This window comes from Anomalospiza imberbis, unplaced genomic scaffold (genome assembly GCF_031753505.1).
Source record: "Anomalospiza imberbis isolate Cuckoo-Finch-1a 21T00152 unplaced genomic scaffold, ASM3175350v1 scaffold_82, whole genome shotgun sequence".
Lineage (NCBI taxonomy): Eukaryota > Metazoa > Chordata > Aves > Passeriformes > Viduidae > Anomalospiza > Anomalospiza imberbis.
Window position 1 is genome coordinate 229,281 of NW_027100436.1, and position 23,131 is coordinate 252,411.

General features: G+C 49.1%; 2 protein-coding genes across 3 annotated transcripts in view; both read left to right on the top strand.

Annotated features, from left to right (window-relative positions):
- The first annotated feature begins 107 nt into the window (after positions 1-107).
- On the top strand, positions 108-11,298 carry LOC137467860 (NEDD8). 2 transcript variants are annotated; one of them, XM_068179276.1, is made up of 11 exons: positions 108-128; positions 1,273-1,480; positions 2,130-2,237; positions 3,699-3,800; positions 4,855-4,950; positions 6,584-6,683; positions 6,760-6,802; positions 6,888-6,943; positions 7,636-7,683; positions 9,081-9,163; positions 11,107-11,266. In XM_068179276.1, exons 1-11 carry the CDS (start codon positions 109-111, stop codon positions 11,113-11,115), a joined length of 873 nt encoding a protein of 290 aa, XP_068035377.1. In that variant the 5' UTR covers position 108; the 3' UTR covers positions 11,116-11,266. The 2 variants fall into 2 exon arrangements, with proteins under 2 accessions (XP_068035377.1, XP_068035379.1); XM_068179278.1 differs by lacking the exons at positions 108-128; positions 1,273-1,480; positions 2,130-2,237; ... (3 more) ...; positions 6,760-6,802; positions 6,888-6,943 and adding an exon at positions 7,337-7,442 and having other exon boundaries at positions 11,107-11,298.
- Positions 11,299-11,711: 413 nt separating this feature from the next.
- The window catches only part of LOC137467849 (importin-4-like), a 12,235-nt gene continuing 815 nt past the window's right edge, over positions 11,712-23,131 (top strand). Inside the window, exons 1-9 of the mRNA XM_068179262.1 lie at positions 11,712-11,728; positions 12,078-12,262; positions 12,350-12,436; positions 13,868-13,934; positions 14,710-14,751; positions 15,365-15,488; positions 17,945-18,124; positions 20,694-20,759; positions 22,868-22,973. Of these exons, the coding sequence (XP_068035363.1) occupies positions 11,712-11,728; positions 12,078-12,262; positions 12,350-12,436; positions 13,868-13,934; positions 14,710-14,751; positions 15,365-15,488; positions 17,945-18,124; positions 20,694-20,759; positions 22,868-22,973 (874 nt within the window). The remainder of the gene's footprint in view (positions 11,729-12,077; positions 12,263-12,349; positions 12,437-13,867; positions 13,935-14,709; positions 14,752-15,364; positions 15,489-17,944; positions 18,125-20,693; positions 20,760-22,867; positions 22,974-23,131) is intronic.

The window sequence follows — 23,131 nt, forward strand, 5'->3', positions numbered from 1 at the left end:
AGCGATGACGTCACGTGGTGCGCGCCGCCGCCGCTACCGGAGCGGCGCGAGAGCGGCCGGGGCCGCGGCGGGAACGGGCCGGAAGTGACGTCACAGAGAGCGCGGGGGATGGGCGGGAGTGACGTCAGGTGAGGGGGAGGGGGCGAGGAGGGACTGGGAGGGAACTGGGATGAACTGGGGTATACTGGGATGGACTGGGAGGTCACTGGGACGAACTGGGATGAACTGGGAGGGCACTGGGATGAACTGGAGTGAACTGGGATGGACTGGGAGGGCACTGGGATGGACTGGGGTATACTGGGATGGACTGGGAGGTCACTGGGACGAACTGGGATGAACTGGGAGGGCACTGGGATGAACTGGGATGGACTGGGAGGGCACTGGGATGAACTGGGATGAACTGGAGTTAACTGGGATGAACTGGAGTGAACCGGGATGGACTGGGATGAACTGGGAGGGCACTGGGATGAACTGGGATGGACTGGGAGGGCACTGGGATGGATGGGAGTTAACTGGGATGAACTGGAGTGAACTGGGATGGACTGGAGTGAACTGGGATGGACTGGGAGGGCACTGGGATGGACTGGGAGGGCACTGGGATGAACTGGGATGGACTGGGATGGCACTGGGATGAACTGGAGTGAACTGGGATGGACTGGGAGGGCACTGGGATGAACTGGGATGGACTGGGATGGCACTGGGATGAACTGGAGTGAACTGGGATGGACTGGGAGGGCACTGGGATGAACTGGAGTGAACTGGGATGGACTGGAGTGAACTGGGATGGACTGGGAGGGCACTGGGATGGACTGGGAGGGCACTGGGATGAACTGGAGTGAACTGGGATGGACTGGGAGGGCACTGGGATGAACTGGGATGGCACTGGGATGAACTGGAGTGAACTGGGATGGACTGGAGTGAATTGGGATGGACTGGGATGAACTGGGATGGCACTGGGATGAACTGGAGTGAACTGGGATGAACTGGGATGGACTGGAGTGAACTGGGATGGACTGGGATGAACTGGGATGGCACTGGGATGGATTGGAGTGAACTGGGATGAACTGGAGTTAACTGGGATGGACTGGGATGGCACTGGGATGAACTGGAGTGAACTGGGATGGACTGGAGTGAACTGGGATGGACTGGGAGGGCACTGGGATGAACTGGTCCATACTGGGATGAACTGGGCGGGCCATACTGGGATGAACTGGTCCGTACTGGTCCGAACTGGTCCCTCACTGCCCCGCCCTGCTTTCTCTCGCCCCCCAGCCCCTCCCCCTCCCTGCGCTTGGCCCTGGCCGGGGCCTGGTGGGCGCTGAGGGGGCGTGGCCTGTCGGGGCGCGGCCCAGGGGGGCGTGGCCTGGATGGGCGTGGCTGGGGGCGGCTCCTGGCGCTGCTGGAGGCCGTGGGGGGCGGGGCCCCGGCGCTGCTGCCCCCCCAGCACCGGGCCAGCCTCAGCCTGGGGCTGCGGGCACAGGTAGGCCACGCCCACCCTCGCCGGGACACGCCCACCCAGCCAAAACCCGCCTGTTGTGGCAATAGGGGGTTAGGCCACGCCCATTTTGAGATGTGCCACGCCCACTCGCTCATAGACCACGCCCACTGCGTGCTAGAACACGGCCACTCATTTAAGCCACGCCCACAGCACATACGCATCTATTAGGCCACGCCCACCCCTCTAAACCACACCTATTCTGGGCATGATTGGAATTAGGCCACGCCCACAACTCTAAGCCACGCCCATTGTGGACATTAATGGATTTAGGCCACACCCACTCCTCTAAGCCACACCCACCGTGCATATTGGGTGCTTTGACTACGCCCATTTATCACAGGCCACGCCCACTCACTCACATAACACCCCCAGCATGTGGCAAACCACGCCCACTCCTAAACCCCGCCCACTGTCCCTCATAGTTTTTTTGACCCCGCCCATTTTTGTTTAGACCACGCCCATTCTTTCCCTGACCACGCCCACCCCTCAGAACCCTGCCCCATTCCTAAACGGACCTCAAGGCCACGCCCACCACTTAAACCCCGCCCCTTGTCCTTTTATGGGCACGGAGCACTGTAGGCCACGCCCCATCTACCCCAGACCCCTCCCCCACCCCGGCCCCTCCCCCCAGGTGGTGACGTCACTGCTGGAGGAGCTCGGCCCCTCCCCTGCTGTGCTGGACGCGCTGGATTGGCTCTTCCCAGAGGGGGCGGGGCCAGGGAGCGGACACGCCCTCAAGGTGAGACTGGGAGGGGCTGGGAGGAACTGAGGCCAAACTGGGATGAACTGGGAGGGCACTGGGACCATACTGGGCTGAACTGGGAGGGCCCTGGGGCCACAATGGGATGACTTTGGGCCATACTGGGATGAACTGGGATGGACTGCGGCCATACTGGGATGAACCGGGATGAGCTGGGGCCATACTGGAGGTACCGGGGCCGTACTGGGATGAACTGGGGCCATACTGGGATGAACTGGGGCCATACTGGGATGAAGTGGGAGGGCACTGGGGCCATACTGGATGTACCGGGGCCGTACTGGGATGAACTGGGGCCATACTGGGATGAACTGGGATGAACTGGGATGGACTGCGGCCATACTGGGATGAACCGGGATGAGCTGGGGCCATACTGGATGTACCGGGGCCGTACTGGGATGAACTGGGGCCATACTGGGATGAACTGGGATGAACTGGGATGACCTTGGGCCATACTGGGATGAACTGGGAGGGCACTGGGGCCATACTGGATGTACCGGGGCCGTACTGGGATGAACTGGGGCCATACTGGGATGAACTGGGATGAATTGGGATGAACTTGGGCCATACTGGGATGAACTGGGATGAACTGGGATGACCTTGGGCCATACTGGGATGAACTGGGATGAATTGGGATGACCTTGGTCCATACTGGGATGAACTGGGATGAACTGGGATGACCTTGGTCCATACTGGGATGAACTGGGAGGGCACTGGTGCCGTACTGGGATGAACTGGGCTGAACTGGGAGGGCACTGGGGCCATACTGGGATGGACTGGGATGAACTGGGGTGACCCTGGGCCATACTGGGATGAACTGGGAGGGCACTGGGGCCATACTGGGATGAACTGGGACCATACTGGGATGGACTGGGATGAACTGGGAGGGCACTGGGATGAACTGGGCCCATACTGGGATGGACTGGGATGAACTGGGAGGGCACTGGGATGAACTGGGGCCAGACTGGGATGAACTGCTGCCATACTGGGATGAACTGGGACCATACTGGGATGGACTGGGATGAATTGGGAGGGCACTGGGGCCATACTGGGATGGACTGGGATGAACTGGGAGGGCACTGGGGCCATACTGGGATGAACTGGGACCATACTGGGATGGACTGGGATGAATTGGGAGGGCACTGGGGCCATACTGGGATGGACTGGGATGAACTGGGAGGGCACTGGGGCCATACTGGGATGAACTGGGACCATACTGGGATGGACTGGGATGAATTGGGAGGGCACTGGGGCCATACTGGGATGAACTGGGATGAACTGGGAGGGCACTGGGATGAACTGGGGCCATACTGGGATGAACTGGGAGCACTGGGCCCCCTTGAACCCCTCCCCAAGGGGCGTGGCCAAGCCCAGCCCCACCCTCCTCCCCCACCCCATATATGGTGAAAAGGGGGCGTGGCCTGAGGCAGGCCCCGCCCCCAGACGCTGGAAGATCGCCCCCTGGTGGGCGTGGCCGAGGAGCAATTCCGGGAGCAGGTGCTGGGAATTCTGGGAAGTGGGCGGGGCCTGGAGCCCTTCCTGCAGGTGAGACCAGTATGGACCAGTATGGACCAGTATGGACCAGCACCCCTGCCCCGGCCCCTCCCAGTTTGTCCCAGTATAAACCAGTAATGCCCTGGCCCCCTTCCAGTCCCTCCCAGTTCAAACCAGTATAAACCAGTAACCTCCCAGCCCCCCCCCCCAGAGCCTTCCAGTCCCTCCCAGTACAGCCTAGTCCCTTCCCAGTTCATCCCAGTATAAACCAGTATGGCCCAGTTGCCTCCCAGTCCGTCCCAGTATAGACCAGTATGGCCCAGTGCCCTCCCAGTATAAACCAGTACGGCCCAGTCACTGCCCAGTAACCTCAAAATCCAAACCAGTATAAACCAGTAACCCCAAATCCCCTCCCAGTCCCTCCCAGTTTGATCCCAGTCCCTCCCAGTTTATCCCAGTCCCTCCCAGTTTATCCCAGCCCCCCCCAGTTCCCTCCCAGTCCCTCCCAGTTTATCCCAGTCCATCCCAATCCCCCCCAGTCCCTCCCAGTACCTCCCAATTCCCTCCCAGTTTATCCCAGTCCCTCCCAGTTTACCCCAGTTTACCCCAGTTTGTCCCAGTCACTCCCAGTCCCCCCCAGTCCCCCCCCCCCAGTGCCCCCCAGTCCCTCCCAGTTTGATCCCAGTTTGATCCCCGTCCCTCCCAGTTTATCCCAGTCCCCCCCAGTTCCCTCTCAGTCCCTCCCAGTTTATCCCAGTCTCCCCCAGTTTATCCCAGTCCCCCCCAGTCCATCCCAGCCTTCCCAGTTTGATCCCAGTCCCTCCCAGTTTATCCCAGCCCCCCCCATTCCCCTTCCAGTTTAATCCCAGTCCATCCCAATCCCCTCCCAGTCCCTCCCAGTTTGATCCCAGTCCCTCCCAGTTTATCCCAGTCCATCCCAATTCCCTCCCAGTCCCTCCCAGTTTATTCCAGTCCATCCCAATCCTCTCCCACTCCCTCCCAGTTTGTCCCAGTCCCTCCCAATCCCCTCCCAGTCCCTCCCAGTTTGATCCCAGTGCCCCCCAGTCCCTCCCAGTCCATCCCAGTTGATCCCAGTTCGCAGCAGGAGTACGGGCCGCGCTTCCGCCGCTGCCTGGCCCGGCTCTTCCTGGGCTTCCTGGGGCGCCTGGAGCGTGCCCTGCCCCCACCGCACCTGCCCCAGGTGAGTCCTGGGGGCGGGGCCTCAGTGGAGACACGCCCCCTCCCTTAACCACGCCCCTCGTCTGGCCCCGCCTCTTTTTCCTTATATGGGAATGGTGGGAAATGGAGGAAAGCGGGGAAACTGAGGGAGGAGGAGGGGAAATGCAGGGAATGCACCCGAAATGAGCGAAAATGACAGAAAATTCCAGCAAAATGGGCGAAAAATGACAAAAAATGCAACAAAATTTGGTGAAAATGGCAGAAAATTCAGCCAAAATTAACAAAAACGACAGAAAATTCAACAAAAATCCATGAAAATGACAGAAAATCCAAGCAAAATGAGCAAAAATGACAAAAAATTCAACAGAAATTATTGGAAATGGCAGGAAATTGACCCGAAATTAACAAAAATTACAGAAAATTCAAGCAAAATGAGTGAAAATGACAGAAAATTCCACCAAAATGGGCGAAAAATGACAAAAAAATGCAATAAAATTTAGTGAAAATGGCAGGAATTTCCACCAAGATGGGCGAAAAATGACAAAAAATGCAACAAAAAATAGTAAAAATGGCAGAAGATTCAGCCAAAATTAACAAAAACGACAGAAAATTCAACAAAAATCCATGAAAATGTCAGAAAATTCCACCAAAATGAGCAAAAATGACAAAAAATTCAACAGAAAATAATGGAAATGGCAGGAAATTCACCCCAAATTAACGAAAATGACAGAAAATTCAAGCGAAATGAGCGAAAATGACAGAAAATTCAAGAAAAATAAATGAGAGTGGTAGGAAATTCAGCAAAAATTAAGGAAAATGACAAAATTCAACTGAAAGGAGCAAAAATGACAGAAAATTCAGCAAAAATTAATGGAAATGGCGGGAAATTCAATGGAAATTGACAAAAATGACAGAAAATTCACCCAAAGTTGACAAAGTGACAGAAAATTCAACTGAAATTAACAAAAATAGTACAAAATTCAACAAAAATTAATGAAAATGTCACAAAATTCACCCAAAATCAACAAAAATTAACAGAATTCACCCAAAATTTATTAGAATCAACAAAAAAATAACCAAAATGAACGAAAAGTAGCGAAAATCACCCAAAATACATCTCAAATTAACAAAATGACAGAAAATTCTACCAAAATTAACCAAAATGACAGAAATGTCCCCAAAAATTTACTGAATTCACCCAAAATGAACAAAAATTACTCAAAATTCCACCAAAAATAGCAAAATTGCCCCAAAATTCACCCCAAAACCATCCAAAATTCACACTCAAGTTGCAAAAATCCCCCAAAATTCAACCCAAAATAAATCCAAATTAACCAAAATCCCCCAAAATTCACCCAAAGTTCACCCCTTGAGGATCCAAAATGAATCAAAATCACCCAAAATTCACAAAAATCACCTAAAATTCCTCCAAAATTAACAAAAATCATCAAAAATTCACCCAAAATTAACAAAAATCACTCTTGATTCTCCCAAAATATCCAAAAATTAAAGAAAATCTCCCAAAATTTAAGAAAATCACCCAAAATTCACCCAAAACTCACAAAAATCTCCCAAAATTGACCCCCAATTAACCCCAGCCTCCTCTCGCTCCGCCCATTTCACAAGCCCCGCCCCCTTTCCCTTATATGGTGCAGCTGGAGCAGCTCTGTCTAAGCCACGCCCCTCCGGGCTCCAGGCCACGCCCCCTCCCTCGCCTGCAGCGTTATTTCGCCGAGGTCCGCCACGCCCACCCAGGTAGGCGGGGGTTAAATGGGGTGGGGTTAACGCTATGCAAATTAGCTGCATCACTTGCCTTAAACTCCGCCCACAGCCCCAGTTCCACGCCCACTCCCGTCTCAGAAAACCACGCCCACGTGAGTAGCCAAGCCCACAAGCCCCGCCTCCTATTTGACTTGCTAATTAAGCAGCTAATTAAGTTTTATACAACCATTAATGCAGGCCTAAACCCCGCCCCCGCCGCCGCAGGCTCCGCCCACTCCGCTTCTCCCCCTTCGGTGAGTGAGGACGCGCTCATTAGCATGGGGCGAACCATTCAAATGGGGGGGAGGCTGAGGCGGCCAATGAGGTTTTGGGTGGGTTTTTTGGAGCCAATCGCAGGGAGGCAAGGCTGGGGAGTGGTATGACGGCTGGCGTGACGTCACCGAGCGTTTGAACAGCTACATTTGGGGTTAGAATGGGCATTTTTGGGGTTCCGCACCCCGCGAGGCAAAATGGAGCAGTCCGGGAAAGGCGGGCTTTAACAGCCGTTGATTGACAGCGCCTCCAGCCAATGAGGCGCATTTGGAACCCAAAAGCGCTCTCGAAACTACAAACTCCGCCATGTTTACTGCTGGCAAGAGGCGGGTGCAGTGTACTGATTGGAGGACAGACCGGAAGCGCTTAGGCCGCCATTTTAGATTTTGGCATGCGGGCTCAGCGGGCGGGGCCTCGCTTCCGCTTCCGCTTGGCGGCTCCGAAGGCGCCGCAGCCGCCACGATGCTCATCAAAGTCAAGGTTTTTTTGGGGTGAAAAGCGCGGATTTCGGGCAAATTCGGGCACTTCCCGCCCTCCCCGAGGGGGGGTGGGGAGGCGCGGCGGGGATTTGGGGGGAAAAGCGCGGATTTCGGGGCGGGTTCGGGCGGGGTTTTGGCGGGGGGAGCGTGAGGGGCGGGCGCGGTGCATTGTGGGATGATGGCGCCCCCTGCAGACGCTGACGGGGAAGGAGATCGAGATCGACATCGAGCCCACGGACAAGGTGAGCTCCCAGTTCGGCCCAGTATAAACCAGTATGGACCAGTTGGGGTCGGTGAGGAGCGGCTTTGGGGTGCGACGGGGGAGGGGGGGAAGCGCCAGGGGTCTCCCAGTAAGGGGGAGGGATTTCCCAGTATGGCCCAGTGGCCTCCCAGTAACCCCCCAGGACCTCCCAGTTCCCTCCCAGTCCCTCCCAGTTCATCCCAGTTCCCTCCCAGTTCATCCCAGTAAGGCCCAATCCCCTCCCAGTCCCTACCAGTGTGTCCCAGTGCCTCCCAGTAACCGCCAGTTCCCTCCCAGTTCCTCCCAGTATGGCCCAGTTCCTTCCCAGTTCCTCCCAGTATGGCCCAGTTCCCTCCCAGTTCCTCCCAGTATGGCCCAGTTCCTTCCCAGTTCATCCCAGTGCCCTCCCAATGGCTCCCAGTTCCTCCCAGTATGGCCCAGTGCTTCCCAGTAACTCCCCAGTGCCTCCCAGTTCCTCCCAGTCTGTTTGAAGAACCTCCCAGTATGGACCAGTCCTCTTCCAGTTCATCCCAGTTCCCCTCAGAGCCTTCCCAGTTCCTTCCCAGTCTCTTCCAGTCCCTCCCAGTTCCTTCCCAGTCTCTCCCAATTCATCCCAGTTCTATCCCAGTTCCTTCCCAGTCCCTCCCAGTCCCTCCCAGTTCCTTCCCAGTCTCTCCCAGTCCGTCCCAGTTCCTTCCCAGTCTCTCCCAATTCATCCCAGTTCTATCCCAGTTCCTTCCCAGTCTCTCCCAGTCCCTCCCAGTCCATCCCAGTCCCCTCCCAGTTCCTTCCCAGTCTCTCCCAGTAACTCCCAGTCCCTCCCAGTTCCTTCCCAGTCTCTCCCAGTCCCTCCCAGTGTGTCCCAGTGCCTCCCAGTAACTCCCCAGTTCCTTCCCGGTTGCTCCCAGTATGGCCCAGTTCCTTCCCAGTCCCTCCCAGTCTCTCCCAGTCCCTCCCAGTCTCTCCTAATTTCTTTTCAGTCCCTCCCAGTTCCCTCCCAGTCTCTCCCATTTTCTTCCCAGTCTCTCCCTGTCTCTCACTATTCTCTCCCAGTTCATCCCAGTCCCTCCCAGTTGCTCCCAGTCCCTCCTAGTCCCTCCCCCTCACCATCACCCCTTTAAGCCTAGACCCCACCTCCAATCGCCCCTTTAAAACCATAGACCAATCCTCCAAGCCGGCCAACCCGCCTTTTAGCCCCGCCCACTTCCGGCGGCGCTCCGCCGCACTTCCTCTTCTCTATGGCCTTATAATGGCGGCGCCCGCAATTTTTAAAATGCCGGCGCCCTCACGGAGCGGCGGCTGCCGTAACTCGATCCAGGTGTGCTCCAGCTGTGCCCGGGTGTGCTCCAGCTGTGCCCGGGTGTGGCCCAGCTGTGCCCAGGTGTGTTTTTGGCGCAGGTGGAGCGGATCAAGGAGCGCGTGGAGGAGAAGGAGGGGATCCCCCCCCAGCAGCAGCGGCTGATCTACAGCGGCAAGCAGATGTAGGCGGGGCTTGAGGGGGCGTGGCCTCGGCTGAAGGGGAGGGGCGTGAATGGGCGTGGTCTTGGGAGAAAGGGGCGGGGTTAAATTGGGGAGATTTGGGTTTAAAACAGGGAAATTTGGGTTAAAGTGGGAGCAAATGGGGTAAAATGGCGGGGGCGGGGCCTAAGTGGGTGGGGCTTAACAGGGAGGGGCTTTAAAGCAGCTAAAAATCGGGATTTGGGTTAAAATGGGGAAATTTGGGTTAAAAATGGGGAAATTTGGGTTAAATTGAGGTTTAAATAGGGGCAAAATGGTGTTAAAATGGTGGCAGGGTGGGGCTGAAAGGGGAGAGGCTTAAAGCAGCTAAAAACCGTGATTTCGGTTAAACATCGGAAAATTTGGGTTAAAACCAGGAAATTTTGGGTTGAATTTGGGTTTAAATGTTGGCAAATATGGTAAAATTGGTGGTGGGGGTGGGGCTTAATTGGGTGGGGCTTAACAGGGAAGGGCTTAAAGCAGCTAAAAATCAGGATTTGGGTTAAAAATGGGAAAATTTGGGTTAAAGATGGGAAAATTTGGGTTAAAAATGGGAAAATTTGGGTTAAAATGAGGTTTAAGTAGGGGCAAAATGGTGTTAAAATGGTGGCAGGGTGGGGCTTAAGTGGGTGGGGCTGAAAGGGGGAGAGGCTTTAAAGCAGCTAAAAAACCGTGATTTGGGTTAAACATGGGAAAATTTGGGTTAAAATTCAGAAATTTGGGTTAAAACCAGGAAATTTTGGGTTGAATTTGGGTTTAAATGGTGGCAAATATGGTAAAATTGGTGGTGGGGGTGGGGCTTAATTGGGTGGGGCTTAACAGGGGAGGGGCTTAAAGCAGCTAAAAATCAAGATTTGGGTTAAAATAGGAAATTTTGGGTTAAAATGGATAAATTTGGTTTAAATTGGGGAAATTTGGGTTCAGTCCTGGCAAATGGGGGTAAAATGGTGGCAGGGTGGGGCTTAAGTGGGGTGGGGCATAAAGGGGAGGGGCTTAATGGGATTTGGGTGGAAAACGGGAAAATTTGGGTTAAAAAAGGAGTTTTTTAATGGGGAAGAAATGGGTGAAATTTTGAGTTTAAAATGGAGAGAAGTTGGAATGAAAATGGGAAAATCTGGGTTAAAAATAGAAAAAATTTGACTTAAAAACTGGGGGAATTTGGGGGTTAAAAATGGGGAAAATTTTGTTTTAAATGGGGAAATTTTGGGTTTTAAAATGGCAGAAATGAGGTTAAAAGGGGGATTTAAATATTGAGGAAATTGGTAAAAATGGGGTAAAAATGCAGTAAAAATGGAGAACAATGAGGTGGGAATTTGGGTTTAAAATCAGGAAAATTTGGGTTAACAATGAAGACAATTGAAATTAAATTTTAGGCAAATTTGGGGAAATTTGAGGTAAAAATGTAAAAAATTTGAGGTGAATTTTGGTGTTAAATATGGCACAAATTTTACTTTAAAATGGGGGAAATTTGCATAAAAATGGAATAATTTTCGGGTAAAAATAGAGTTTAAAATGGGGGAAAATTGAGATTAAAATAGGAGAAATTAGGACAAAAATCGAGGAATTTTAGTTCAAATTTGGGATAAAAATGGGGGAATTTGGATTTTAAATTGGGCTTGAGAATGGGGAATTTGGGGGTGAAAATGGGGTAACAATGGAGAAATTTGGGGCAAAAAGGGGAAATCTGAAATTTGGGGTTAAAATTTGGGTTAAAAATGGGATTTAAGGGGGTGGGTGCAGCCATGGGGGCGGAGCCTAAGTAGGCGTGGTATCACACATGGGTGTGGCTTATGGGGGTGTGGCTACCTGCATCTTAAAGTGGGTGGGCGTGGTATCTAGCGGGCGTGGCCTATGTTGCTAAGTGGGCGTGGCTGGTGATAAGTGGGTGTGGCCTGAGTGGGCGTGGCCTCCCTGACTCCTCCCCCAGGAACGATGAGAAGACGGCGGCCGACTACAAAATCCAGGGGGGCTCCGTCCTCCATCTTGTGCTGGCCCTGCGGGGAGGCGTGGCCAGGCCGTGAGGGGGTGTGGCCATGTCAGGCCACACCCCCTTCTCCCTTTAAGCCACGCCCACTCCCATTTTCCCTGTCCCTGACATCATTTCCTGTTCGAGGATCCGTTATTATTTAATAAAGGTTCGCTGGTGACGTCACAGTGCGTTGGTGACGCCATAGGTTTGTTTGTGATGTCATTTCCTGCAGCTGATTTTCGGGTGGGCCCAATTTGCTGCCGTCATTGCCCTTTTAAGTCAGTGTTGCCCTTTTAAGAGCCTTTAAGGGCTCTGTGGGGCCCACAGACTGCATTGCCCTTTTAAGAGCTTTTAAAAAACCCCAAGTTGTACCCCAAATTTTAACTTTTTTGCCTCAAAACGGCGATTTTTAACCCCAAAATCCCCAATTCCGCCCCAAAAATCACAGATTGCTCTTTTTGGCTCTTCAGTCTTCATTTTCTGCCTCAGATCCTGAGGTTTCATCCTTTTTTTGGGGCATAAAAGAACCCAAAATCACAGATTTTGGACCCAAAATCACCATTATGACTCCAAAGCAAACGTTTTAAAACCCCAATTTAACCCTTTTGGGCCCAAAATCCCCTAATCCTCCTTTTTAACCCCCCCCAAAAAAAAAAAAATCTCATTTTTAACCCTTCATCCTCCCTCCATCCCCAAAACTACCAAATGAAGCCCCAAAATGCCCATTTTTCACCCCAAACCCGCTCTTCTCCCCTCAGAAAACCCCTTTCAACCCCCAACCTCTCTTTTCTGACCCCAAATTCTTCACTTTTATCCCCAAACCGACAATTTTTGCCCAAATCCGTCACTTTTAACCCCAAAATCGCCGCTTTCAGCCATCGCCCCTTAAAGAGCGGTCCCCACACACCATCACCGCTTTAAAACCATAGAGAAGTCCTCCGGGATGGACGGCGCGCCGCTAAGCCACGCCCACTTCTTGCGGCGCTCTGCCTGATTTCCGCTTTTTCTTGCTGCTCACAAAATGGCCGCCCCCACCTTTTCCAAAATGGCGGCGCCCGCAATGGAGCAGCTCCTGACGGAACTCCTGGAGCCCGACAGCGCCAGGATCCGCCAGGTCCCGGCAATTCGGGCAAATTTGGGCGAATTTGGGCAATTTTGGGCATTTCCGGGCTTCCGCCTGAATTTCTGGGGCGTTTTCCAGGCCACGGAGCGGCTGCGGGAGGCGCTGGAGGAGCCGGAGGGGCCCGAAGGCCTCGCGGAGCTGCTGAGGGGGGCGGGGAGGCCGCAGGTCTGAGGGGGGATTTGGCGGGAAAAGCCGGGGGGTTTTGGCGGGAATTTCGGGGATTTTGGGGATTTTAGGGGGGATTTTGGGGAGGATTTGGGGATGCTGAGGGGATTTTGGCGGGAATTTTGGGAATTTGGGGGGAATTTTGGGAAATTGGAGGGAATGTTGGGAATTCTGAGGGAAGTTTTGGGGTTTTGGAGGGAATTTTTGGGGGGACTTTTTGGGGTTTGGGGGGGCAATTTTGGGATTTTGGGGGGAATTTGGGGATCCTTAGGGGATTTTGGCAGGAATTTTGGGGCGAATTTTGGGATTTTGGGGAGAATTTAGGATTTTGTCGGGAATTTGGAGAAGATTTGGAGGGGAATTTTGGGAATTTGGGGGGGATTTTAGGGGGAATTTTGGGGATTTTGAAAGATTTCGGGGAAATTTGGGAGGGATTTTGGGAATCGTTGGGGACCCTGAGAGGATTTTGGGGGGAATTTGGGAATTCTGGGGGGAATTTTGGGGAATATTGGAGTGAATTTGGGGGAGTTTTGGGAGGAATTTGGGGATTTTAGGGGAACTTGGGGGATTTGGGGCCGAATTTGGGGGTTTGGGGGTGAATTTTGTGGATTTTGGGGTGAATTTGTGGATTTGGGGGTGAATTTTGTGGATTTTGGGGTGAATTCGGTGGATTTTGGGGTGAATTTGTGGATTTTGGGGTGAATTTGGGGGATTTTGGGGTGAATTTGTGGATTTTGGGGTGAATCTGTGGATTTTAGGGTGAATTTGTGGGATTTTGGGGTGAATTTTGTGGATTTTGGGGTGAATTTTTTGGATTTGGGGGTGAATTTGGGGGATTTTGGGGTGAATTTGGAGGATTTGGGGGTGAATTTTGTGGATTTGGGGGTGAATTTTGTGGATTTGGGGGTGAATTCTGTGGATTTTGGGGTGAATTTTGTGGATTGTGGGGTGAATTTTGTGGATTTGGGGGTAAATTTGGAGGATTTGGGGGTGAAATTTGTGGATTTTGGGGGTGAATTTTGTGGACTTTGGGGTGAATTTGGGGTTTTGGGGTGAATTTGGGGGGTTTTGGGGTGAATTTTGTGGATTTTGGGGTGAATTTTGTGGATTTGGGGGTGAATTCGGGGGATTTTGGGGTGACTTTTGTGGATTTTAGGGTGAATTTGTGGATTTTGGGGTGGATTTTGTGGATTTTGGGGTGAATTTGTGGATTTTAGGGTGAATTTGTGGATTTTGGGGTGAATTTGGGTTGTTTTGGGGGGAATTTTGTGGATTTTGGGGTGAATTTTGTGGATTTTGGGGTGAATTTGGAGGATTTGAGGGTGAATTTGGGGGATTTTGGCGTGAATTTACGGATTTTGGGGTGAATTTGTGGATTTTGGGGTGAATTTGGGGGTTTTGGGGTGAATTTGGGGGGGTTTTGGGTCCCAGATCCGACATTTGGCCGCCGTTCTGCTCCGGAGACGCCTCCGGAAACTCCCCCGGAGTTGATTGACAGGTGGGCGGGGCCTGGACTCCACTGGGATCAATGGAAGGGGCGGGGGCTTGGAGGAATAGGCGGGGTTTTAGACCAATTGAACTCAATGGGAGGGGGCGTGGCTTGTGCTCCACGATAATCAAGGAGGGGGGCGTGGCTTAGGGAAAGGGGGCGGAGCTTCACCCCAATTTAACTCCATTTGAGGGGGCGGGGCTTCTGTGATATTGGGTCAAATGGAGGGGCGTGGCTTGGGGAAGGGGGGGATGGGGCTTCAGACCAATCAAAATCACCTGGGGGGGCGTGGCTTAGGGAATAGAGTGGAGCTTCAGACCAATCAGAATCACCTGGAGGGGCAGGGCTTTGGGAAAGGGGCGGAGCTTAAGCCCCATTGAAGTCAATGCAAGGGGCGTGGCTTGGAGCCCATTGAAGTCAATGGGAGGGGGCGTGGCTCTGGGAAAAGGGGTGTGGTCAGTGCCAAGTTAGAATCACTGTGGAGGCGTGGCTTCAAAAAGGGGGCGTGGCTTGGCCTCCATAGGGCTATAGTGGTGAGCGGGGCTTAATTAAAGGTGTTAATTAGAGAGGGGTTGGGCTGATTTAAGGGAGGGGCTTAAATGGGCGTGGCCTGAGGTTAATTAATGAGTAGGAGGTGCTTGATTAATTAAGGAGGGGGAGGGGCTTAAATAAGCAGAGCTTGGTTTTGGGGGGCGTGGCCTGTCCATAAATGGATTTAAAGGGTAAGGTTGGCAATATATGGTAATTAGGGGGCGTGGTTAACCGTGGCTCCGCCCCCTCCCAGGCTCCCCCATGTCTTGGTCGAGGCCTTGGAGCGGGAGACGGAGTGAGTGGAAAATTCCCCAAAATTCCCCAAAATTCCCCAAATTTGGGGGGTTCTGGGGGGAAATGTGGAGGGGGTAGGCGTTGGGGAAGAAAATTGGGGATTTGGGGAAAAAAATTTGGGGATTTTGGGTGGAAAATCGGGACTTTTGGGCTGAAAAATTGGGAATTTTGGGCGGAAAATTGGGATTTTTTGGGGGGAAATGGGGAATTTTGGGCGGAAAATTGGGATTTTGGAAGGGAAAAACTGGGATTTTGGGGAAAATATTGGGAATTTTGAGAAAAATGGGGATTTTGGAAGGAAAAACAGGAATTTTGGGGAGAATATTGGGAATTTTGGGTGGAAAATCTGGATTTTTTTACTGAGAAATCGCAAGGTTGGCCAAAAACGTGGGGATTTTGGTAAAAAGTGGGGATTCTGGGGAGAAAATGGGAATTTTGGGCTGAAAATGCCGAAAAAAATCAGATTTTTTTTCGCCAAAAATTGCCGATTTTGGTGAAAAAAATTGGAATTTTTGGCTAAAAAATGGGGTTTTTTTCACTGAGGAGCTGGAATTTCATCCCAAAATTCGGCAATTTTGGGGAATTTTGGGGAATTTGGGAATTTTTCCCCCCAGCTCGTCCAGCAGAGGGGCCCTGGCCACGCTCGGGGCGCGGCTGCTGCTCTTGGGGGGCCCCAAATGTTGGGAACCGGTGGAGAAATGGATCCAGGAGGCGGCGAGGGACCCCCAAAAAATGGAGGTGAGCGGCTGAAAACTGGGGGGGGTTTGGAGAAATCCCCAAAATTCAAAATAAACCAAAAAAAAAAGGGGAAAAAATCCCCTGAAAATCCTAAAAAAAATCCCCAAATTCTAAAAAAATCCCCAAAAATTCAAAGTAACTCCCATAAAAATTCCATTAGACGTTCTAAAAAAAGCTACAAAAATCCCCAAAACTTCAAAAAAAATCCCCAAACCAAGCCAAAAAAATCCCCAAAAAAGTCCCAAAAAATCCCCCAAAAAATCACCAAAATTCACCAAAAATCTCTCTAAAAATCCCCCAAAAAATCCCAAAAGGTCACCCCAAAAATCCTGAATATTCCACAAAAAGTCCCAAAAAATGCTCCGAAAATCCCCTAAAAAAGCCCCCAAAATCCTAAAAAAATCCCCAAAACTTCCCCAAATAATCCCCAAAAATCCCCCCAAATATCCCAAAAAAGTCGTCAAAAAAACCCCAAAAATCCTAAAAAAATTCCCCAAATGTTCCCAAAAAACCATAAAAAATCCTAAAAAAATCCCCCATCAATTCATAAAAAATCTCAAAAACTTCTCTAAAAGTCCCAACAAAATTCCCGAAAAATTATCAAGTAACTCTCCCAAAAATTCCCAAAATTCCTGGAAAATTCTCCAAAATTTTTTTAAAAATCCCTTAAAAATTCCCCCAAAAATTATCTAAAACTCCCCAAAATATCCCAAAAAATCATCCAAAAATATCCAAAAAAAACCCCAAGAAATCCCTAAAAACTCCCCTAAAGATTTCCCAATAATTCCATTAAAAATCCAAAAAAAATCCCCAAAAATTGCCAAAAATCCTCAAAAAATTCTCCAAAAATCCCCCAAAAAGCCCTAAAAATCCTAAAAAATCTGCAAATATTCCCACAAAATTCTCAAAAAAATCCCGAAAAAAACGCCAAAAATTCCCAAAAAGTTCCTAAAAAAATCTCTTCAAAAATCTCCCCAAAATCCCCTAAAATTCTACTAAAAATCCCAAAAAATCCCAATAAAGTTCTCAAAAAATCCAAAAGAAATCCCCAAAAATCCCGAAAAAGTCATCCAAAATCCCCCCCAAAATTCCCACAAAAGTTCCTCTAAAAATTCCAAAAAAATTCCCAAAAAATCCATCCAAAAATCCTTGAAAAATCCCCAAAAAAATCCCAAAAATTCATCAAAAAATCCCCAAAAATTCCCCTTAAATCCCAATAAAAGTCTCCAAAAAAATCCCCAAAAAATCCTCCAAAATCCCCAAAATTTCCTCAAAAAATCCCCAAAAATTCCTCTAAAAACCCAAAAAAATATCCAAAAAATTGATGAAAAATTCTGAAATAATTCCCCAAAATTGCCAAAAAAATTATCAAAAATTCTTTAAAAAATCCCTCAAAAATCCCCAAAAATTCCTCTGAAAATCCCAATAAAATTCCCAATAATTCTCAAAAAAATCCCAAAAAAAATCCCTCAAAATCCAAAAATAATCCCCAAAATTTCCTCAAAAAATCCCCAAAAAAATAATCTAAAAACCCGCAAAAAATTCCCATAACATCATCCAAAAATCGCCAAAAAATCCCCAAAAATTCCTCTAAAAACCCCCAAAATACCCCAAAAAAATCTCCAAAAACCTCCAAAAAATCCCCAAAACTTTCTCTAAAAATCCCAATAAAATTCCCAAAAATCCCCCCAAAATTCCTCTAAAAATCCCAATAAAAATCCCAAAAAAACCCCCTAAAATCCCAAAAATTCCCCAAAAAATCATCCATAAATTCCCAAAAATTCTCACCAAAATTCCCCTAAAAATCCCCAGAAATATCCCAAAAAATCTCCAAAAATCCCCAATAAATCCCTAAAAAAACCCCAAAAATCATCCAAAATTCCCCAGAAATCTCACAAAATTCTCCTAAAAATATCCCAAAAATTACCCTAAAAATCCCCAAAAAATACCCTAAAAATCCCCAAAAATTCCTCTGAAAACCCGCAAAAGATTCTCAAAAAATCGGCCAAAAATCGTAAAATAATTCCCGAAAATTACCAAAAGAATCATCAAAAATCCCCAAAAAATCCCCAAGAATTCTTCTAAAATCCCCAATAAAATTCCCCAAAAAAACCCCTCAAAAATGCCCCGTAAAATTCTCTGAACCTCCTGTGAAAATCCCAAAAAAACCACGAAAATTCATCTAAAAACCCCAATAAAATTCCCTAAAAATCCCCAAAAAAATCCCCAAAATTTCCTCTAAAAATCCCCAAAAACTCCCAGAATTTCCTCAAAAAAGCCGCCAAAACCCCAATAATATTCCCCAAATTCTTACCAAAAAAATCCCTCGAATCCCCTAAAAATTCCTCAAAAAATCCCAATAAAATTTCCCGAAAAAATCCCCAAAAATTCGCAAAAAATTCCTCTGGAAATCCCGGAATTTCCCCGCTGACGGCGCTTCCCTCTGGCTCCTGCAGGGGGCGCTGCGCTGCCTGGGCGTGGCCGTGGGCGTGGCCGGCCCCGCCCTTTCCGGCCGAGGCCCCGCCCTGCTCGGGCTCTGCCGGGGGCGGCTCCGGGCCCGGGCGGATCCCGGCAGCCTCGGGGCCGCCCTGGGAGCGCTGGGGGCGCTCGTGGCTCTGGGGGGAGCCCGGAAAACGGTGAGAGCCCGCGCCGGGGCTGGCACCCCAAAATCCGGGGGGCAGGGGCAGAGTTTTGGGGGTTTGGGACCCAAAATCTGGGGTTGGGACCCCCAAAATTTGGCGGTTTGGGACCCAAAATCCGGGGGTTTAGGGGCAAAATTTGGGGGTTTGGGACCCAAAATCCGGGGGTTTTGGGGCAAAATTTGGGCGTTTGGAACCCAAAATCCGGGGGTTTAGGGCCGAAATTTGGGGGTTTGGGACACAAAATCCGGGGTTGGTACCCAAAATCCGGGGGGTCAGGGGCAAAATTTGGGGGTTTGGGACCCAAAATCTGGGGGTTTAGGGGCAAAATTTGGGGGTTTGGGACCCAAAATCCGGGGGTTTAGGGGCAAAATTTGGGGATTTGGGACCCAAAATCTGTGGTTGGGACCCCCAAAATCTGGGGGGTTGGGACCCAAAATCCAGGGGGTGAGGGGCAAAATTTGGGGGTTTGGGACCCAAAATCCGGGGGGTTAAGGGCAAAATTTGGGGGTCTGGGACCCAAAATCTGGGGTTGGGACCAAAATCTGGGGCGTTGGACCCAAAATCCAGGGAGTCAGGGGCAAAATTTGGGGGTTTGGGATCCAAAATCCGGGGGTTTGGACCCAAAATCCGGGGGTTTGGACCCAAAATCCGGGGGGTTAAGGGCAAAATTTGGGGATTTGGGACCCAAAATCTGGGGGTCAGGGGCAAAATTTGGGAGTCTGGGACCCAAAATCTGGGGTTGGGACCCCAAAATCTGGGGGGTTGGACCCAAAATCCAGTGTGTCAGGGGCAAAATTTGGGGGTTTGGGACCCAAAATCAGGGGGTTACGGGCAAAATTTGGGGGTCTGGGACCCAAAATCCCGGCTTGGTACCCAAAATCCGGGGGGTCAGGGGCAAAATTTGGGGGTTTGGGACCCAAAATCTGGGGTTGGGACCCAAAATCTGGAGGCGGCACCCCAAAATCTGGGGATGGCACCCCAAAATCCGCAGATTGGGACCCAAAATCCGGGGTTGGCACCCCAAAATCCGGGGGGGATGACGCCCCAAAATCCGGGTCTGGTGCGCTGAAATCCGGGGGTTTGGGACCCCAAAATCCGGGGTTTGGACTCCAAAATCTGGAGATGGCACCCCAAAATCCGGGGGTTGGACCCTAAAATCGGGGGGCGGCACCCCAAAATCCGGGGGGGTTGGGACCCCAAAATCCAGGGTTTGGTCCCCAAAATACGCAGGTTGGGACCCAAAATCCGGGGGTCCAGGGGCAAAATTTGGGGGGTTGGGACCCAAAATCTGGGCGTGGCACCCCAAAATCTGGGCGTGGCACCCCAAAATCCGGGGGCTTGGACCAGTTTTTCCAGTTTTTTGCCCAATTTCCCACCAGAATTTCCCCATTTTCCCCCAAACTTCCCGAAATTTTCCCAATTATTGCCCAAATTTCCCCCAAATTTCCCCAGTTTCCCCCAAATTTTTCCCTTTTCCCCAATTTCCCCCCAAATTGTTCCCAATTTTTGCCCCATTTTCCCAAATTCTTCTCATTTTCCTCCATTTTCACCCCAATTTTCCCCCCAAATTTTCTTAATTTCCCCCTTAAATTTCCCCAAATTTTTCCCATTTTAACCCAAAATTTTCCCCAAGTTTTCCCCATTTCCCTCTAAATTTCCCAAAATTTTCTCAATTTTTGCCTATTTTCCCCAAATTTTCCCCAAATTTTCCCCAAATTTCCCCCAAATTTTCCCAATTTTCTCAATTTTCCCAATTTTTCCCACATTTTCCCCATTTTTGCCCCAATTTTCCCCAATTTCTCCCAAATTTCCCAAAATTTTCCCAATTTTCCCACGTTTTGCCCAAATTCCCCCTGAATTTCCCCAATTTATTCCATTTTCCCTTAAATTTTCCTAATTCTATCCCAAATATTTGCCCAATTTTCCCCAAATTTCCCCAAATTTCCCCCAAATTCTTCCCAATTTTCCCAAATTTCACCCAAAATCCCCCCAAATTTCCCCAAATTTCCCCCATTTTAACGCCAAATTTTCCCAAATTTCTGCAAAATTTTCCCAATTTCTCCAAAATTTCCCCATTTTAACCCCAGATTTTCCCAATTTTTCCCAAATTTTCCCCATTTTAACCCCAGATTTCCCCAAAATTTTCCCATTTTTCCCAAATTTTCCCCATTTCCCCCAAATTTCACCCCAAGATTTCCCCAATTTTCCCCATTTCCCCCAATTTTCCCAAATTTTTCCCAATTTTCCCAATTTTTGCCCATTTTCACCCAAATTTTCCCCAATTTTCCCCAATTTCCCCCAAAATTCCCAATTTTTTCCCAAATTCCCCCCCAAATTCCCATTTTTTCCCAAATTTCTCCCCCAAATTTCCCTATTTCCCCCCAAAATTTCCCCTATTTTCCCCCCAATTTTCCCATTTTTCCCCAAATTTTCCCCATTTATTCCAATTTTTTCCCCTAAAATTCCCCATTTCTCCCCAATTTCCCCACATTTTTCCCGTTTTTTCCCAAAATTTCCCCCAATTTTCCCCGTTTTTGCCCAATTTTGCCGTTTTTTGCCCCAGGATCTCCTTCGCTCTCTCGTCCCCGATGTCCTCGGGGCGCTCCAGGAGCTGCTGGCCCTGGACGAGGTAAAAACGCCGAGATCGGGCAAATTTGGGTGGGAATCGGGAAAAAAGGGGGAAAATCGGGAAAAAAAGGGGAAATTTGGGGAAAAATTGGAGAAAAATGGGAAAAATGGGGGGAAAATTGGGGAAATTTAGGGAAAAATTGGGGGGAAATTGGGTAAAAATTGGAAAAAAATGGGGAATTTTGGGGTGAAAATGGGGAATTTGGGGAAAATTTGGGGAATAATCGGAAATTTGGGGAAAATTTGGGGGAAATTGGGCAAAAATGGGGAAAAATTGGGAATTTTGTGGAAAATCTAGGCTGAAAATGGGGAATTGCGGGGAAATTTGGGGAAAATTTGGGGGGAAAGGGGAAAAATTTTGGGAGGAAAATGGGAAATATTGGAAAAATTGAAGGGAAAAATGGGAAAATTGGGGAATTTTGGGGAAAATTTGGGGAGAAAATGGGAAAAGTAGGGAATTTTGGGGAAAATTTGGAGTGAAAAATGGGGGGGAATGGGAAAAATTAGGGGGGAAATAGGGGAAAATGAGAAAAAAGGAAAATTTTAGGGGAAATTGGGGGAAATTTTGGGGGAAATTGGGCAAAAATGAGAAAATTTGGGCTGAAATTGGGGGGAAAATTGGGAAATTTGGGGGGGAAGTTGGGAAAAATTTGGGGTGAAAATTGGAAATTTTGGGAAAATTGAGGGGGAAAATGGGAAAAATTGGGGAAATTGGGCAAAAATGGGGGAAAAAATGGGGATTTTTTGGGGAAAATTTGGGATGAAAATGGGAAAAATTAGGGAAAATGGGGAAATTTGGGCTGAAATTGGGGAAAATGGGGAAATTTTGGGGAACTGGGGAAAAATTTGGGGAGAGAAATGGGAAATTTGGGAAAAATTGGTGGGGAAATGGAAAAATTGGGGAAATTTTGGAGTGAAAATGGGGGGAAATGGGAAAATTTGGGGGGAAATTTGGGGGAAATGGGAAAATTGGGGAAAATTTGGGGGGAAAATGGGGAATTATTGGGAAAATTTTGGGGGAAATTGGGAAAATCTGGAGTGGAAAATGGGGAATTTGGGGAAAATGTGGGGGAAAATTGAGGAAAATTGAGAATTTTGGGTAACATTGAGGTAAATTTGGGGAATTTTGGAGGAATTCGGGGCAAAAATGGGGAAAATTTGGGGTTAAAATGAGAAATTTTGGAAAATTTGGGGAATATTGAGCAAAAATGGGGAAAAATGGGAAAATTTGGGCTGAAATTGGGGAAAATTGGTGGGAATTTGGGGAGAAAAGGTGAAAAATGGGGAAAAAATAGGAAAATTTGCTGTGAAAATGGGTAAAAATTTAGAAAAATTGGGGGAAATTTGAAGGAAATTTTGGAAATTTTGGGGAAAGTTGGGATGAAAATGGGGGCAAAATGAGGAAAATTTGGCCTGAAGTTGAGGAAAATTGGGGGGGGAAAATGGGAAAGTTTTGGTTGAAATTGGAAAATTTTGGAAATTTTGGGGGAAAATGGGAAAAAAGCTGGAAAATTGGAAAATTTTGGGAGAATTTGGGCTGGAATTGGGGATTTGGGGGAAATTTGGGAGTAAAATGGGGAAAATTGGGAAAAAATGGGGAACGTTTGGGGAAAATTTGGAGGGAAATTTGGGATTAAAATGGGGATAAAATTTAGGAAAATTTGTGGAAATTTGGGCTGAAATTGGGAATTTTGGGGGAAAAATTGGGGAAAATTTTGGGGCAATATTTGGGACTAAAATGGAAAGAAATTCGGAAATTTTTTTGGAAGTTCAAGGCTGAAATGAGAAAATTTGGGGGAATTTTGGGGAGAATTAGGGAATTTTTTGGGGGTTTAATTTTAGGCTGAAATGGGGAATTTTGGGGGTGAATTTGGGAAATTTTGGGAGGAATTTGGGCCTAAAATGGGGAAATTTAGTGGGGAATTTGGGGTGAATTTGGGAAATTTTGGGGGTTAGTTTTCGGTTGAAATGGGGAAAGTTTGGGGAGAATTTGGAGAATTTTAGGTTTCATTGTAGGGCTGAGATGGGGAAATTTTGGGGTGAATTTGGGAAATTTTGGGGGTAATTTGGGGCTGAAATTTGGGCTGAACTGGGGGAGTTTCCTTCCAGGACCGCGGTGCCGACGCTCTGGAGGTCCTGGATGAATTCCTGGAAGCCAATCCCGAATCCCTGACCCCGCACCTGCGGCCCCTGCTGGAGCTCTGCCTCCAGGTAAGCTCCAGAATCTCTTTTTCTGCCCAAAATTTGGGGATTTTGGGGCAAAAATTGGGATTTTTAGACCCAAAAATGCTCGGGGCAACAGGTCTACCCCATTGAAGTCAATGGTGAGTTACAGGCAACAGGTCTACCCCATTGAAGTCAATGGGGATTTAC

What these genes read in the sequence shown, in the direction of transcription:
- LOC137467860 (XM_068179276.1), top strand. Translation starts at nt 109, where the DNA reads ATGGGCGGGAGTGACGTCAG. An exon ending in GCCTGGGGCTGCGGGCACAG is followed by an intron (nt 1,481 to 2,129) that starts GTAGGCCACGCC and finishes CCCTCCCCCCAG; the next exon opens with GTGGTGACGTCACTGCTGGA. An exon ending in GCCTGGAGCCCTTCCTGCAG is followed by an intron (nt 3,801 to 4,854) that starts GTGAGACCAGTA and finishes AGTTCGCAGCAG; the next exon opens with GAGTACGGGCCGCGCTTCCG.